Consider the following 12,800-nt stretch of genomic DNA (forward strand, 5'->3'; position numbering starts at 1 on the left):
CCCCCTTCACCCTATCGGGGTCCTCCTCTTCCTCTGCCAGATTCTGTTTCTCATCTGTCTGCAGATACCAGTCTCTCTGTCTCCTCCCCTATCAGTGCTCACACCAGATCTCACTCCGGGCCACAAGAGGGAGACAACCTTCTCTGCCCTCTCCGCTAGGTGGCTGGAGCAGAAGGAGTTGTTCGGGTTCATGTTCCTTTTTCCCTCTCTAATCTGCCTGCAATCAAAAAGTGTTTAGGCTCCTACTCTTCTAATCCTACTGCCTATACCAAGGAATTCCAATATCTCACTCAGGCATATGACCTCACTTGGCATGATCTCTATGTTATCATGTCTTCTACCCTTACCCCTGACGAACAGGACTGAATCCGGATGGCAGCACAGACTCATGCTGATCAGTTTCACCTCAGAAACAACCAAATGCCAGTTGGGGTACAGGCGGTCCTTGACACGGACCCCAACTGGGATTACCAGATGGGACAAACAGGTAGTAGGCAATGAGAACAAATGATTGAATGTCTCATAGCTGGTATGCAGAGCACAGCCCAAAAGGTAGTTAACTATGACAAATTGAGAGAAATCACTCAAGGGCCTGAGGAAAACCTGGCCCTCCTTTTGAACTGCCTCACTGATGCTATGGTCCTCCATACCCGTCTAGACCCTGCCTCCAATGCCGGGGCCACTGTATTAGCTACTCACTTTATTTCCCAATCGGCTCTGGACTTTCGGAAGAAACTTAAAAAGGTGGAAGAGGGCCCTCAAACCCCTATCCAAGACCTGATGAATATGGCATTTAAAGTTTTTAATGGTTGGGAGGAAAAGGCCGAGGCTACTCGCCAGGCCCACATGCAGCAAAAGGTAACACTCCAAACCCAGGCTTTTGTGGCAGCTCTGAGGCCGGCAGATCAACAGGGGCAAGGCATAGGAGGTGCCCGACCCAAGTCCAGGTCGCAAAGAGGAACCCCACCAGGAGCTTGCTTTAAATGCGGCAAAGAGGGTCACTGGGCCCGGCAGTGCCCCTGCCCGAGGCCGCCCACTAAGCCCTGCCTTGACTGCAAGCAGCCCAGTCACTGGTGAAGCGATTGTCCCCTTTGGGTAACAGGCTCTTCTTTGGTGCCTCCACGTGGAGGACAAGCCACCCAAATGGGAGGCCAAGCCAGCCAGGTGGGCCCATCGCTCAAACTTCTCGGTCTCATGGACGACTGACGCAGCCCAGACTTGAAGACCCCCATCACCCTCGCCAAGCCCAGGGTAATGCTGTCTCATTTCTTGTGAACATGGGGGCTACCTTCTCTGTTTTGCCATCACACTCTGGACCTCTAGTTCCCTCACAGGTCTCAGTTATGGGAGTTGATAAGAACCCTTCTTTTCCCCTTCGCACACGACCTGACAGGCAGTTTGGACAGATCCCCTTTTCACACTCCTTCTTAGTTATGCCCTCATGCCCTGTACCCCTTCTGGGTCAGGACATTCTACAAAGTCTCGAAGCCACTATCCAGCTGACAGCATCTTCCCACCTACTCCTACCACTCCTGACTGAAGGCTCTCTCACTACCACAGATCACCCTAACCCGTCATCACCCTAACCTCCTATTCCACCAGATGTTCTCAACTCCCAAATTTGGGACACCTCAACCCCAGTGATAGCGACCCACCACCCACTTGTACATATCTGCTTGAAGAATCCCTCCCAGTTTCCATCTAGACCCCAATTCCCCATTTCAGTGAATCATCAACAGGGCCCTAAACCATAATTACCTGCCTCTTAAATCAAGGCTTACTCATCCCTACGGACTGCCCCTGTAATACCCTTATCCTTCCTATTTGAAAACACTCAGGGGCTTACCGCCTCATACAAGACTTATGCATAATTAACAAGGCGGTTTTCCCCTTCCATCTGGTGGTCCCTAACCCATACATGTTACTTTCACACATTCACCCTGACACCACTCACTTCATGGTCTTAGACCTCAAGGATTCCTTCTTTACCATTCCTCTACACCCTGACTCTTACTTTCTGTTTGCCTTCACCTGGACGGACCCGGACACTAACGCAGCCCAACAACTTATGTGGACTGTCCTACCCCAGGAATTTAGGGACAGCCCACACCTGTTTGGGCAGGTGCTAGCTCAAGATCTAGCTGCACGCGATCTCGAGACAAGTACCCTCTTGTAATATGTAGATGACTTACTCCTCTGCAGCCCCTCCCTGTCCACCTCAAAGAGAAACACTGCCACCCTTCTTAACTTCCTCACTGTGAAGGGATATCGTGTCTCCTCTACTAAGGCTCAACTTCACTCTCAGTCTGTAGTCTATCTGGGCATCGCCTTAAGCCCCACCACCCGAGGTCTCACTCTAGATCAAACTCAGACCCTCCACAGTCTGCAGCCGCCTACCACTGCTGATCAGATTCTTTCTTTCCTTGGTCTGATGGGCTTCTTTAGACGCTGGATCCCCAATTTTGCTCTCTTACCCAAACCCCTCTATGAGGCTGCAAAAGAGACTCCCACGGAACCGTTCACCTCCCCCAATACTATTAAAAAGAGCTCTCTCTACCCTTCAAGATGTCCTCATCTCCTCTCCCCCCTCACTTACCTGACCCCAGACACCACTTCCACCTTTTCACTGATGAAAAGCATGGTAATGCAATTGGAGTACTGACTCATCCTGTGGGGTCTACATACCACCCCATGGCATATCTCTCTAAACAATTAGACACCACCATCAAAGGCTGGCAGCCCTGCCTCCGGGCACTGGGCAGGGCAGCTGAACTCACCAAGGAGGCTACTAAGCTCACCCTTTCCCAACCCATCACTGTCTTCTCCCACAGGCTCATCGACCTCCTTTTGCACAAATCTCTTTCTCTATTGGGTCCTTCCCACCTACAAGAATTTCACCTCCTGTTCATTGAAAACCCTTCAGTCTCTCTTTTTCCCTCTCCCCAACTCAACCCAGCCACTCTACTGCCAGCTCCAACGACACTTCCGGAACCCACCCACTCTTGTACAGAGCTAATAGATTTCCTCAACAGACCCCAAGATGGATTATCAGATTCTACAGATCTAAAAGATCCAGATCTGCCAAAGCTTTTTAATCCATTCATCCACTGACGGACACTTGGCTGTTTCCAGATCTTCACTATTGTGAACAATGCTGCCATAAACATGGGGGTGCATTTCTTCTTTTGAAACAGTGTTATGGTGTTCTTGGGGTATATTCCTATGGAATACTACTCAGCCATAAGAAATGATGACATCAGATCATTTACAACAACATGGATGGACCTTGATAACATTATACTGAGCGAAATAAGTAAATCAGAAAAAAACTAAGAACTATATGATTCCATACATAGGTGGGACATAAAAATGAGACTCAGAGACATGGACAAGAGTGTGGGGGTTATGGAGTGGGAGGGAGGAGAGGGAGGAGGTTGAGGGAAGGGAGGGGCACAAAGAAAACCAGTTAGAAGGTGACAGAAGACAATTGGACTTTGGGTGATGGGAATGCAGCATAATCAAATGTCAAGATAACCTAGAGATGTTTTCTCTGAACATATGTACCCTGACTTATCAATGTCACCCCATTAAAATTAATTTTTAAAAAAGATAGATTTAACTATAAAAAAAAAGATCCAGATCTAATACTCTTTGTAGATGGGAGCTCTGTACAGGGACCCGATGGATGACAACAGGTGGCCTACGCGGTGGTCACCACCTCCTCCACCCTAGAAGCCCAACAGCTGCCAGAGGGCACCACCTCCCAGAAAGCAGAGCTGATTGCTCTCACGCGGGCACTCACTCTGGCCCAGGGAAAACGCGTAACCATATATACTGACTCTAAATATGCGTTTCTTATCACCCACAGCCACTCTGCCCTCTGGGAGGAAAGGGGCTTCCTCACTACCAGGGGCTTCCCCATAATCAATGCTACCTTCACTTCTAAACTTTTGCAGGCATTATACTACCCACTGAGGTGGCCGTTTTACATTGTAGGGGCCATCAAACCTCTCAGGACCCGGTGGCCTTAGGAAATGCTCGGGCCGACACTGCGGCTCGAAACCTCACTGTGGGGACCTCTCCACTCCTCTCATGTTTCTCTCCACCTCCTTGAAACCTTCCTACACCCCTGAGGAAGAACAGGCCCTCCTCAGAAAGGGTGGAGACGTGTGCAACCAGGGATGGATATTTCTTGGAGATAGAATTGCCTTACCAAAAGGACAAGCTGAAACTCTCCTTTCTGATATCCACTGTTCCTTACATATAGGGCCAAAAGCTCTCTATCGGTTCTTGAAACCACTCTTTTTCTTCGCAGGCCTACAGCAAACTATTGAAAAGGTACACACAGCATGTGCTGTCTGTTCCAAAACCTCTACGCAAGGGGGTCTTTGCCCCTGCTTCCCTACTCATCAGCTGAGGGGGCAGTTACGGGGTCAAGATTGGCAAATTGACTTCACTCACATGCCCCCTCACAAAACACTCTGCTATTTCCTAACTTTTGTTGACACCTTTTCAGGGTGGATAGAAGCCTTTCCCTCCTCTCGAGAAATGGCAGACACCGTTGCCTCCATTCGCATTGAATGTATCATCCCGCAATTTGGACTGCCTACTATTGTCCAGTCAGACAACGGCCCAGCCTTCACTCTTCCTCTCATAGGGGGTCCAAGTGAAGCTCATCCAGCAGTCTCCCTCCAACCAGGGAACAAAGTTCTTCTAAGGGGACTCCAACCCAGCTCCCTACAGCCCAGGTGGACAGGACCCCAAATGGTAATACTGACTACTCCTACTGCAGCCAAGCTCCTAGGGCAAACACCTTGGTACCATGTTTCCCACCTCAAGCTTACCCCTCTAGAGGACCACTGGCAATTGGAACCACTGGGTCCCACCCATCTACAGCTCACTAAAAAGTTGGGCCGTGCAGATCCTCCTGTTACTTCTGTCCCTTTCACAGAGAATTTGCCACCACCTTCGGACCTCCCTTTCCCATGACACCCCTAACCAGCAGGAAGTAGCCAGATGAATAGCAGCACCCCTATCTAACATAAAAGGTCAGAATGTGAAGTTGGTTGGCAATGGGGGGAGGTCACATGAGGAACCACCCACTCCCATGACCACCAAAAGAAGTGGCTCAGGAGCATTTTGAAAAAAGACAACTGTCTGTCAGCCAATGAAATTTTTCCACGACCTATCACCTCCCCACCACCATACCAATGCTATAAATTACCCCCCAGGTAGGAGAAGCAACATGACTTCCCTGGCCCCTGTCTTGCGGACCAGGGCATCTCACCTGGGAGCACTCTAAATAAAGCTTTTGCTTGTCTGCACTTGGTGGCTATGTCCTTCTTTCTTCCTCAGCGGAAAATACCTTATACCGTCTGTTCGAATCAAATGCGAACCTGCATAAGACAGGCAGCTGTGGTGGTGGCCGTGGTTACTGGCTTTACATTTGGCGTAGTCTGTGACAGGATTCAGATCAATTCGGTATGGAGCCACCACCACCTTTGAGCAGTGGGGTAGAGTACTGGCAGCTGTTATGGTTCCCCATGGCTATTCTTTTGGGGGCCGTAGGCTGGCTGACTTTTACAGCCACGTGTGAGGAAACTGAGAGCTCTGTGGAAGAGGCTTCCCAGGACCTGCAAACTGAGCAGTGGAAGGAGCTGGAGCAAACATGGGAGAAAGAGATGCCGACCTGGAGCTGCAGCAAGCACCACAGGAGGCCGACCAGGTTAGTGAGATTTGCCTGGAAATGGAGCAGCTGCTAGAGGAAGAATCACAGATTCGTGAGCCTCAGATGGCCCTGGATGTTGTGGAGAGCCAGCAGCAGTGGGAGGCCGGGGCCAAGGCTGCAAGGCCCGTAGAGCAGGAGGCAGCAGTGGCCTGGGGCTCAAGCCCGGCAGCAGGAGCTGATGTTTCCAGTTCCTCTTTGGAGGATGAGGAGAATTGGGCTAGAGTTGCAATCCGCAGTCTCCAGAAGATGAGAGCCCAGCAGCAAGGAGTACCTACTATAACCCTGATAGGTCAGCAATTTGGGGACATACGAGTGGTTGCCATCATGCTCTCCAGAGCAGAAATGGAAATGCTAACTGCCATTGCCATGTGCTCCTCCTTGGGACAGTGTAAGACCTGCCAGGATGATAAGGGTGGGGGTGTGTGTGGCTGACACCCCATGTGCTTGGACTGATTCCTGGACTACGACTGTAATGAGCACTGGCTCCTTTGTTGGATGGACTTACAGATTTTGGACAATGTGAAATACCCTGATGAAGTTGGGGGGTGGCTTTGCTGGAGCCCCCCCCCCTGCCCCAGGAAGTTTTTTATATGGCTAAGTTTGAGGACATTTTGCACTTTTGGCAAAGTGCTCAGAGACTGGTGAAATGTACCTTTGTAATTGTTGAAACTGTATGATTTGTGCTGTTGTTGTAATTTGTGTAATGTGCCTAATTTCCTTGTGCAGGAATACCTGTGCTTTAGATTGTAAGTGAGCAAAAGGGGTCAAATAAGTCAGTCAAATAAGTTTGTAAATATGATATATATGTTTACTCACTTATAGTTTGCATTTGGTGTGGGAGACAAGCTGTAAGCTGACAAAGTCATTATAGCCTAAAGCTTAGTTTTAAGACTAAGCCTTTCCCACCCTTTTAATACTAAGATCTTTTCAAAACTAAGCTTTTCCCCACATCCTTGACTGTAGCATGATGCAACAGGGTGGTGCATTCTTATGAGGAACCCCATTTATGCCTCAGATAGGTGGCTTTGTATCAGAGACTTCCTTATTTGTATATTGGCTTAAAGGTTTTGATTTCTACACTATAAAATGGGGCAGACTGGGGGTTTGCTCTCTCTCAGTTCCTGAAATTAGCATTGTATAGGATAGGTAGTCAAGATGGTGGAGTGCTGAAGGAGAAGCCAGTTTTTGCAGAGTTTGTGCAGAGAGAAGGAGATGGGGAACAGTAGTGAATAAGGCTGGTGAGGTAGAAACCTTTGATTCTAGGAAAGTCGGATCAGTCAGTGGCTTTGGGAGCCCTGAATGGAAAGGGAAGTGTTTTCCCACTGTGTGTATTTCTTGCCCATCGAATGTGAGCTAGGATTAAATGTAATGGCCCACCAGTTCTTGGCTCTGTTGTTTCATTACTGTCTATCCTAATCAAATGCATACCTGCATGGGCCAGGTGGCTGTGATGGTGGCCGTGGCTACTGGCCTTACACTCCAAAAACCCTGTTGGTTTTTTGGTCCCCAACAGGCACAAATTTCTCTGGTATACCATAGGGCACACCTGGAAATCTTCTAGGGTGCACCACGGTGCCCTGGTGCACACTTTGAGAACCACTACTCTAATATATGGAATGGCCCACCATCCTCTGGCTTTGCAGTTTCTTTACCATCTGCCCAAATCCAGTGTGAACCTGCATGGCCATGGCCACTGATCTTACACTATCTTTTCAACAAATCCTTGATTGGCATGTGTGTAGAGGCCCTGAATAAGAAAAAAAAAGGGGGGGGACAGAGTTCAGTGCCCTGAGGCAAAGGCACAGTGACTTTACTGACAAAAGTACTGCACTGAACGCAGCACCATAGGGATAGAATGATCAATTCTGATTACCCAATAGGTGGGGTACTTTGCTACCCTTTAATCTGCTCTAAAGAAGTTCCCCTTCCTAACTTCCTCATTCTCTTCTCTGCTTCCTGACTTGCTTGTTCTTGTCCCTGCTTCTATTTTTAAATTTGTTTATTTATTTAATTTAAAAAAATTTTTTTTACAGAGACAGAGAGAGAGTCAGAGAGAGGGATAGATAGGGACAGAAAGACAGGAACGGAGAGAGATGAGAAGTATCAATCATCAGTTTTTCGTTGCAACACCTTAGTTGTTCATTGATTGCTTTCTCATATGTGCCTTGACTGTGGGCCTTCAGCAGACCGAGTAACCCCCTGCTTGAGCCAGTGACCTTGGGTCCAAGCTGGTGAGCTTTGCTCAAACCAGATGAGCCCACGCTCAAGCTGGCAACCTCGAGATTTTAAACCTGGGTCCTCCGCATCCCAGTTCAACGCTCTATCCACTGCGCCACCGCCTGGTCAGGCCCCGCTTCTATTTTATATGTATCAATAAATACCCATAAGGACTAGGGGTCTGGGCTGTCTCATGAAACCTGAGTAGGGGATTGTGAGGCTGTCTCCACCAGGTCCCTTGGTGCACTCCATGTGGTCTCTGAGAAGTCATTGTCTCTGTGACACATGTGGATGAAACAGTTATCACAGAACCAACTAGAAGAAAAAAATCTTTCCATTTTGCAAGGTGAAACTCATAGACTTCAATCTGCCCCTTAAAAGGCAAGTGACTGTGGATGACTCTAAGAAAATTGGTAAATATTGATGGAAAATGTTTGGTTCATGGACCATTTTATTCGATTTTTTAGAAAAGCTGCCAGACAGAAAGTTCTCATTTTTTATCCACCTTCATTTTTACCTTCAGAGCAGCTCTCTCCATAGCAACTGCAAACTTCTCTGGGCCGAAATAATCCTCTTCAGTTCCCAGCATACAAGCAAGGAATTTTAAAAACAGGACTTTGTAACCACAAAAAACTCTCTGAGATTTAAAAGGCCACAGAGCTCCAGATAATAACCATCTGTCTTTCTTCTGAAGGTAAGCACTGGGGTTAGAAATGTTTCTATCATCTTCTGTTATGTTTTAAATGCTAACCTAAAAATGTTAAATGCCTTTTTTTTTAAACCATAAAAGTAATCCCCGTATCTTTGTTCCTATTCCACAGTCATTATTAATTCATCTCTGGGCCAAGATCTGACCTGAGACGCTGTTAATATTTTGCATTTCTGAAGCAATTGTTTGAATAGATTAGATTTTTTTTTTTTTCCAGAAGGCTGATTGGTTCTGAAGTTGTCCCATCACCCCTTTGGTGACCAGTTAATATCTGGATTTATCATAGTTCACGAGATCTTGAAATACTCTTTCTTTTTAAAGATTGTTTGAACTTTTAATCAAGTAAAATCTAAAAACTGACCTGTTTTCTGAATGTTACTATTTTTCTTCTAGTATCTTTCTTTGCCTAAAACCTTCTGAATCAGCATGACATTGGTATTTTATTAAAATTTATTTTCTTTTTAGCTTTGTTTACTTATTTCAGTGGTAGAGGCTGCAAACCACTGGGAGTTTTATTAAACAAGGAGATAAAAAGAGGGTGTTTCTTGTCCCGGGTCCTATGACTTATACCACCTGCGCAATGAATAGAGAAACTTATTCTTAATTTTGACTCTAGGTTTAGTTCTGAGAGAGGCAATATAACAAAATTCTTAGCTTTTCAATGGGTTGAAAGTCTACAAGCATGATCATTTCCTGCCTTTGGGGTTATAAATGACCCACAGACCTCCTGTTGTTCAGCTACAGCTTGTCATTGCAAATCAGCTTAGCCACCCAATTAATGAATCCTTTCAAACATGTTTCAGGCACAAGAATTAAAGCTTTTATTTTTTTTCCCTTTCACCACAGAAATTCCTCTGGTTACAGGGTCACACCGTGAACACTAACCCACCTACTCCATCAAAGACAGACTCAAGGTAAAGGAAGAGTAGAAATGTGCTTCTGGACAAGGCTTTCCGTATTCTGGCCGCCATTGTTCCTTCTCCTCAGCCTCGCTCCCTCTACTGGAACAGAAACACACTCCACCCAGCACAGCAGTGTTGTTTGGGGTCCTGGCCAACTGATAGAAGTACTCCGAGTTCTCTCTGCTGGCGACCAACATCCCCAGAACCACTCAAGAAGCCTTATCAAAACATTGTTGGAGAAAACAGGCTGCCCCCGGAGGACAAATGGAATGCAAGGAGACTGCAATCCGGTTAGTGCCATAGAATGGGATCAGGTACCAGGGCATGTTCAAAAAAGAGCTGTGGATTCTTAGCCACTTACTTCAGTAAAGCACAAACAACACGAACCTTCCAGTACCCAAGTGCACAGTGCACTGTGGCGTAATAACTCCCATATTTGGGAGAGATAAAAGTCTTAAAGTAATCTACAGATAGCATTTAAATATGGGGAAATTTTCCTTTTTTTTTTTATTAAAATAGAAGTGTTTATGTAAGTCTTTATACAACCGTTCTACAGATTGGGAAGTATTGACTTGTGAGTGTGAATTGAGTTCTTTCTTCTTTCTTATTCACTAATCCCTTTTGTGAGTTTGTGGTGGACTTGTATATGTCTGGTTAGGTGGATGATATTTCTTTTCTGAGACATAAAAATAGTGACTATTTGTCAGATATCAATTGGCATTTTCTAATACTTTGCATGGTGGGTAATAGATTGGATAACCACCTTCTTAAAAATAATGAACCTGACCTGGGGAATGGAAGTGCCATGGGTAGGGCTAAAATGAGACCCAGGGCTCCTAAGGGCCAATTTTCAGCCTTCCCCTAGTCTACCAAGTGACTCAAACCCTGGCTGCATGTCATTGTCACCCAGACAGATTTCAAAAATACCCATGTTGGAACTTCCTCTTCCAGGGATTGAGATTGAATTTTCATCGATGGAATTTTTAGAAATCCCTGTCGGCCACTTTAATATAAAATCAGCATTAATGTGGGATCAGACTATTCCTGTTAGTGTGGGTGGGTGGCATGGTGGAGGGACTGACCGGACCAGCACAGGAGATAAGAACCCATGTCGTAAAATGACCACAGACAAATGGTGATTCACTGTTCCTTTCCTGACTGATGTGATTTTTCAGAATGTATCAACAAACAAATGAATAAATGAAGATGCCAAACAATCAGTAAGAGATGCAAATAACTGCCCCCCCAAATAATTTGGCAGACTTTCCCAATCCTGCTTGGTGCCAGGAGAAACATTTTGGGCCAAGTGTTCTTTTTGTTTTTTGTTTTTTTTCATGAAAGAAGGGCCTTGCTCATACAAAGAATTTTTCTCTGGTCTGTGCAAACAAATAATTCAATAATTAGTCCTAGTCCCAAGGGTTCCCAGAGAAAACATGTGTTCTAATAGTCAACTCATCTGTGATGACATTAATTTATATATATAGCAACATAAGACTTCCCGCTGGAAATAACTAGAAGTCATATCTTATTAATGTCCTCTGAGAATTTGCTTCAGGGAAATGTTCTCTAACGACATGACGTGTCTTATTAAAGTTGGTTGAATATTAGTTTAGCTAGGGGAGAATGTAAACATGCAAAATTGTTCTCCACTTTTGGGGGGAGGAGCAGTTGTTTTGCACTTTCTGGTTTCTGTGACTTTATTACAAGATTGGCCAAGGTAGCTTCCGTTTGAATCAGTTCCAATACTAGGAAGTGAAACTCTGTCTCTCATGTTGTTGCCCTCTTGCTGTTGCTATTTCTCATTCTCTTTGGAAGAGACTAAAGTTAAAAAAAAAAATAGAAAGAAAAAAAGGCAAATCTCAGATTAACCTGTTCAGAGGGTTACAGTTCACCCAAATCACCCACCAGCAAGGAGCCATGAAATCTTTTCCATGTCATTCATAAAAAGTCGGAGTGGCCTGACCAGGCGGGGACGCAGTGGATAGAGCGTCGGACTGAGATGCCGAGGACCCAGGTTCGAGACCCCAAGGTCGCCAGCTTGAGTGTGGGCTCATCTGGTTTGAGCAAAGCTCACCAGCTTGGACCCAAAGTTGCTGGCTCGAGCAAGGGGTTACTCGGTCTGCTGTAGGCCACGGTCAAGGCACATATGAGAAAGCAATCAGTGAACAACTAAGGTGTCACAACAAAAACCTGATGATTGATGCTTCTTATCTCTCTCCGTTCCTGTCTTTCTGTCCCTATCTATCCCTCTCTCTGACCCTCTCTCTGTCTCTGTAAAAAAAAAAAGTCGGAGTGACAGTGTCCTGTTGATTTCACAAATACCCACACCCTGGTGCAAATCACAGGCCTTCAGACATCACTGAGTCTTTCCTGTATCTTTAGGACTTTTGTTCACTGAGAGGCAACATTCAGATTTGAACTTTTGGGGTAAAAAAAAAGGACAAAAGAGTGAGTTCATATCCCCAAATATCTGCAAAAAGAGGAAAGTGGAGAGAAAGAAGGAACTCCCAATTTATTTTAGGTCAAGGTAAAAATTGAATTCTTTTTAAAAATCCATCTGAAGCATTTGAGAGCACGGTGCATTTAAAAAAAAATTTATCTAAACTGCAGCCTTTGAAAATGGATAGTCTTGCCTGTTGGTGGCTTTTTTTTTTTTTTTTAGTGAGAATGGCTAGAATGGAATTTTGATGAATTTAATGAGGGATTAAGTAACTCCAAAAGAATAAATTCCACTTCAGTAATAATGAGAACCACAACCCTACATGAATTCCAGGTGTGGGGAAGGGAAAAGAACCTGGTGGTGTCTGGAGTCAGCCAGCCATGTCCTGGCACCTTCTAGCTGTTCGGACATGCAGAAGGCCGCATTCCTCATCCATACGACCGATGGGGCAGTGGTGCCTCCCTCCTCAGGCTGCTTTCTGTGAGAACCATACGGGCATGCATGAATGAGTGGAGCTCAGGCTCATTCTGTCCCCTTACATTTCCCGGACCTCATGGAAATGCCCAACCCTCCTTTTCCAGGGACACTGGAGCGTGTCTGTGAAATACCTGCAGTGCTGCTGAGAAATGGGACTGTCCTGGGCATCCCCTCCTGCTGGTCTCCAGCCCCCTCCCCTGCCCCAGGGGCTTAGGGTTTCTCACCAAAATCTCCAGGCGATTCTTGTACCACTTTGGGGAAGAGAACCACTGCTTTCAAGATCTGCATTTAATTCACACCCCTCCTGCCATGTGTCATAGCCATCAT

At 46.0% G+C, this 12,800-nt stretch overlaps 1 protein-coding gene across 4 annotated transcripts in view; it reads left to right on the top strand.

The window, feature by feature from the left end:
- The first annotated feature begins 8,590 nt into the window (after positions 1 to 8,590).
- The window catches only part of SLC39A12 (solute carrier family 39 member 12), a 78,034-nt gene continuing 73,824 nt past the window's right edge, over positions 8,591 to 12,800 (top strand). For 3 of the 4 annotated variants that reach the window (XM_066384747.1, XM_066384748.1, XM_066384749.1), the window contains exons 1-2: positions 8,591 to 8,639; positions 9,501 to 9,846. In XM_066384747.1, coding sequence (XP_066240844.1) covers positions 9,586 to 9,846 — 261 coding nt within the window. In that variant the 5' untranslated portion in view covers positions 8,591 to 8,639; positions 9,501 to 9,585. Of the gene's footprint in view, positions 8,640 to 9,500; positions 9,847 to 12,800 lie in introns of those variants that run through there. The other variant, XM_066384750.1, reaches the window with a different exon arrangement.

Source organism: Saccopteryx leptura, chromosome 5 (genome assembly GCF_036850995.1).
Source record: "Saccopteryx leptura isolate mSacLep1 chromosome 5, mSacLep1_pri_phased_curated, whole genome shotgun sequence".
Lineage (NCBI taxonomy): Eukaryota > Metazoa > Chordata > Mammalia > Chiroptera > Emballonuridae > Saccopteryx > Saccopteryx leptura.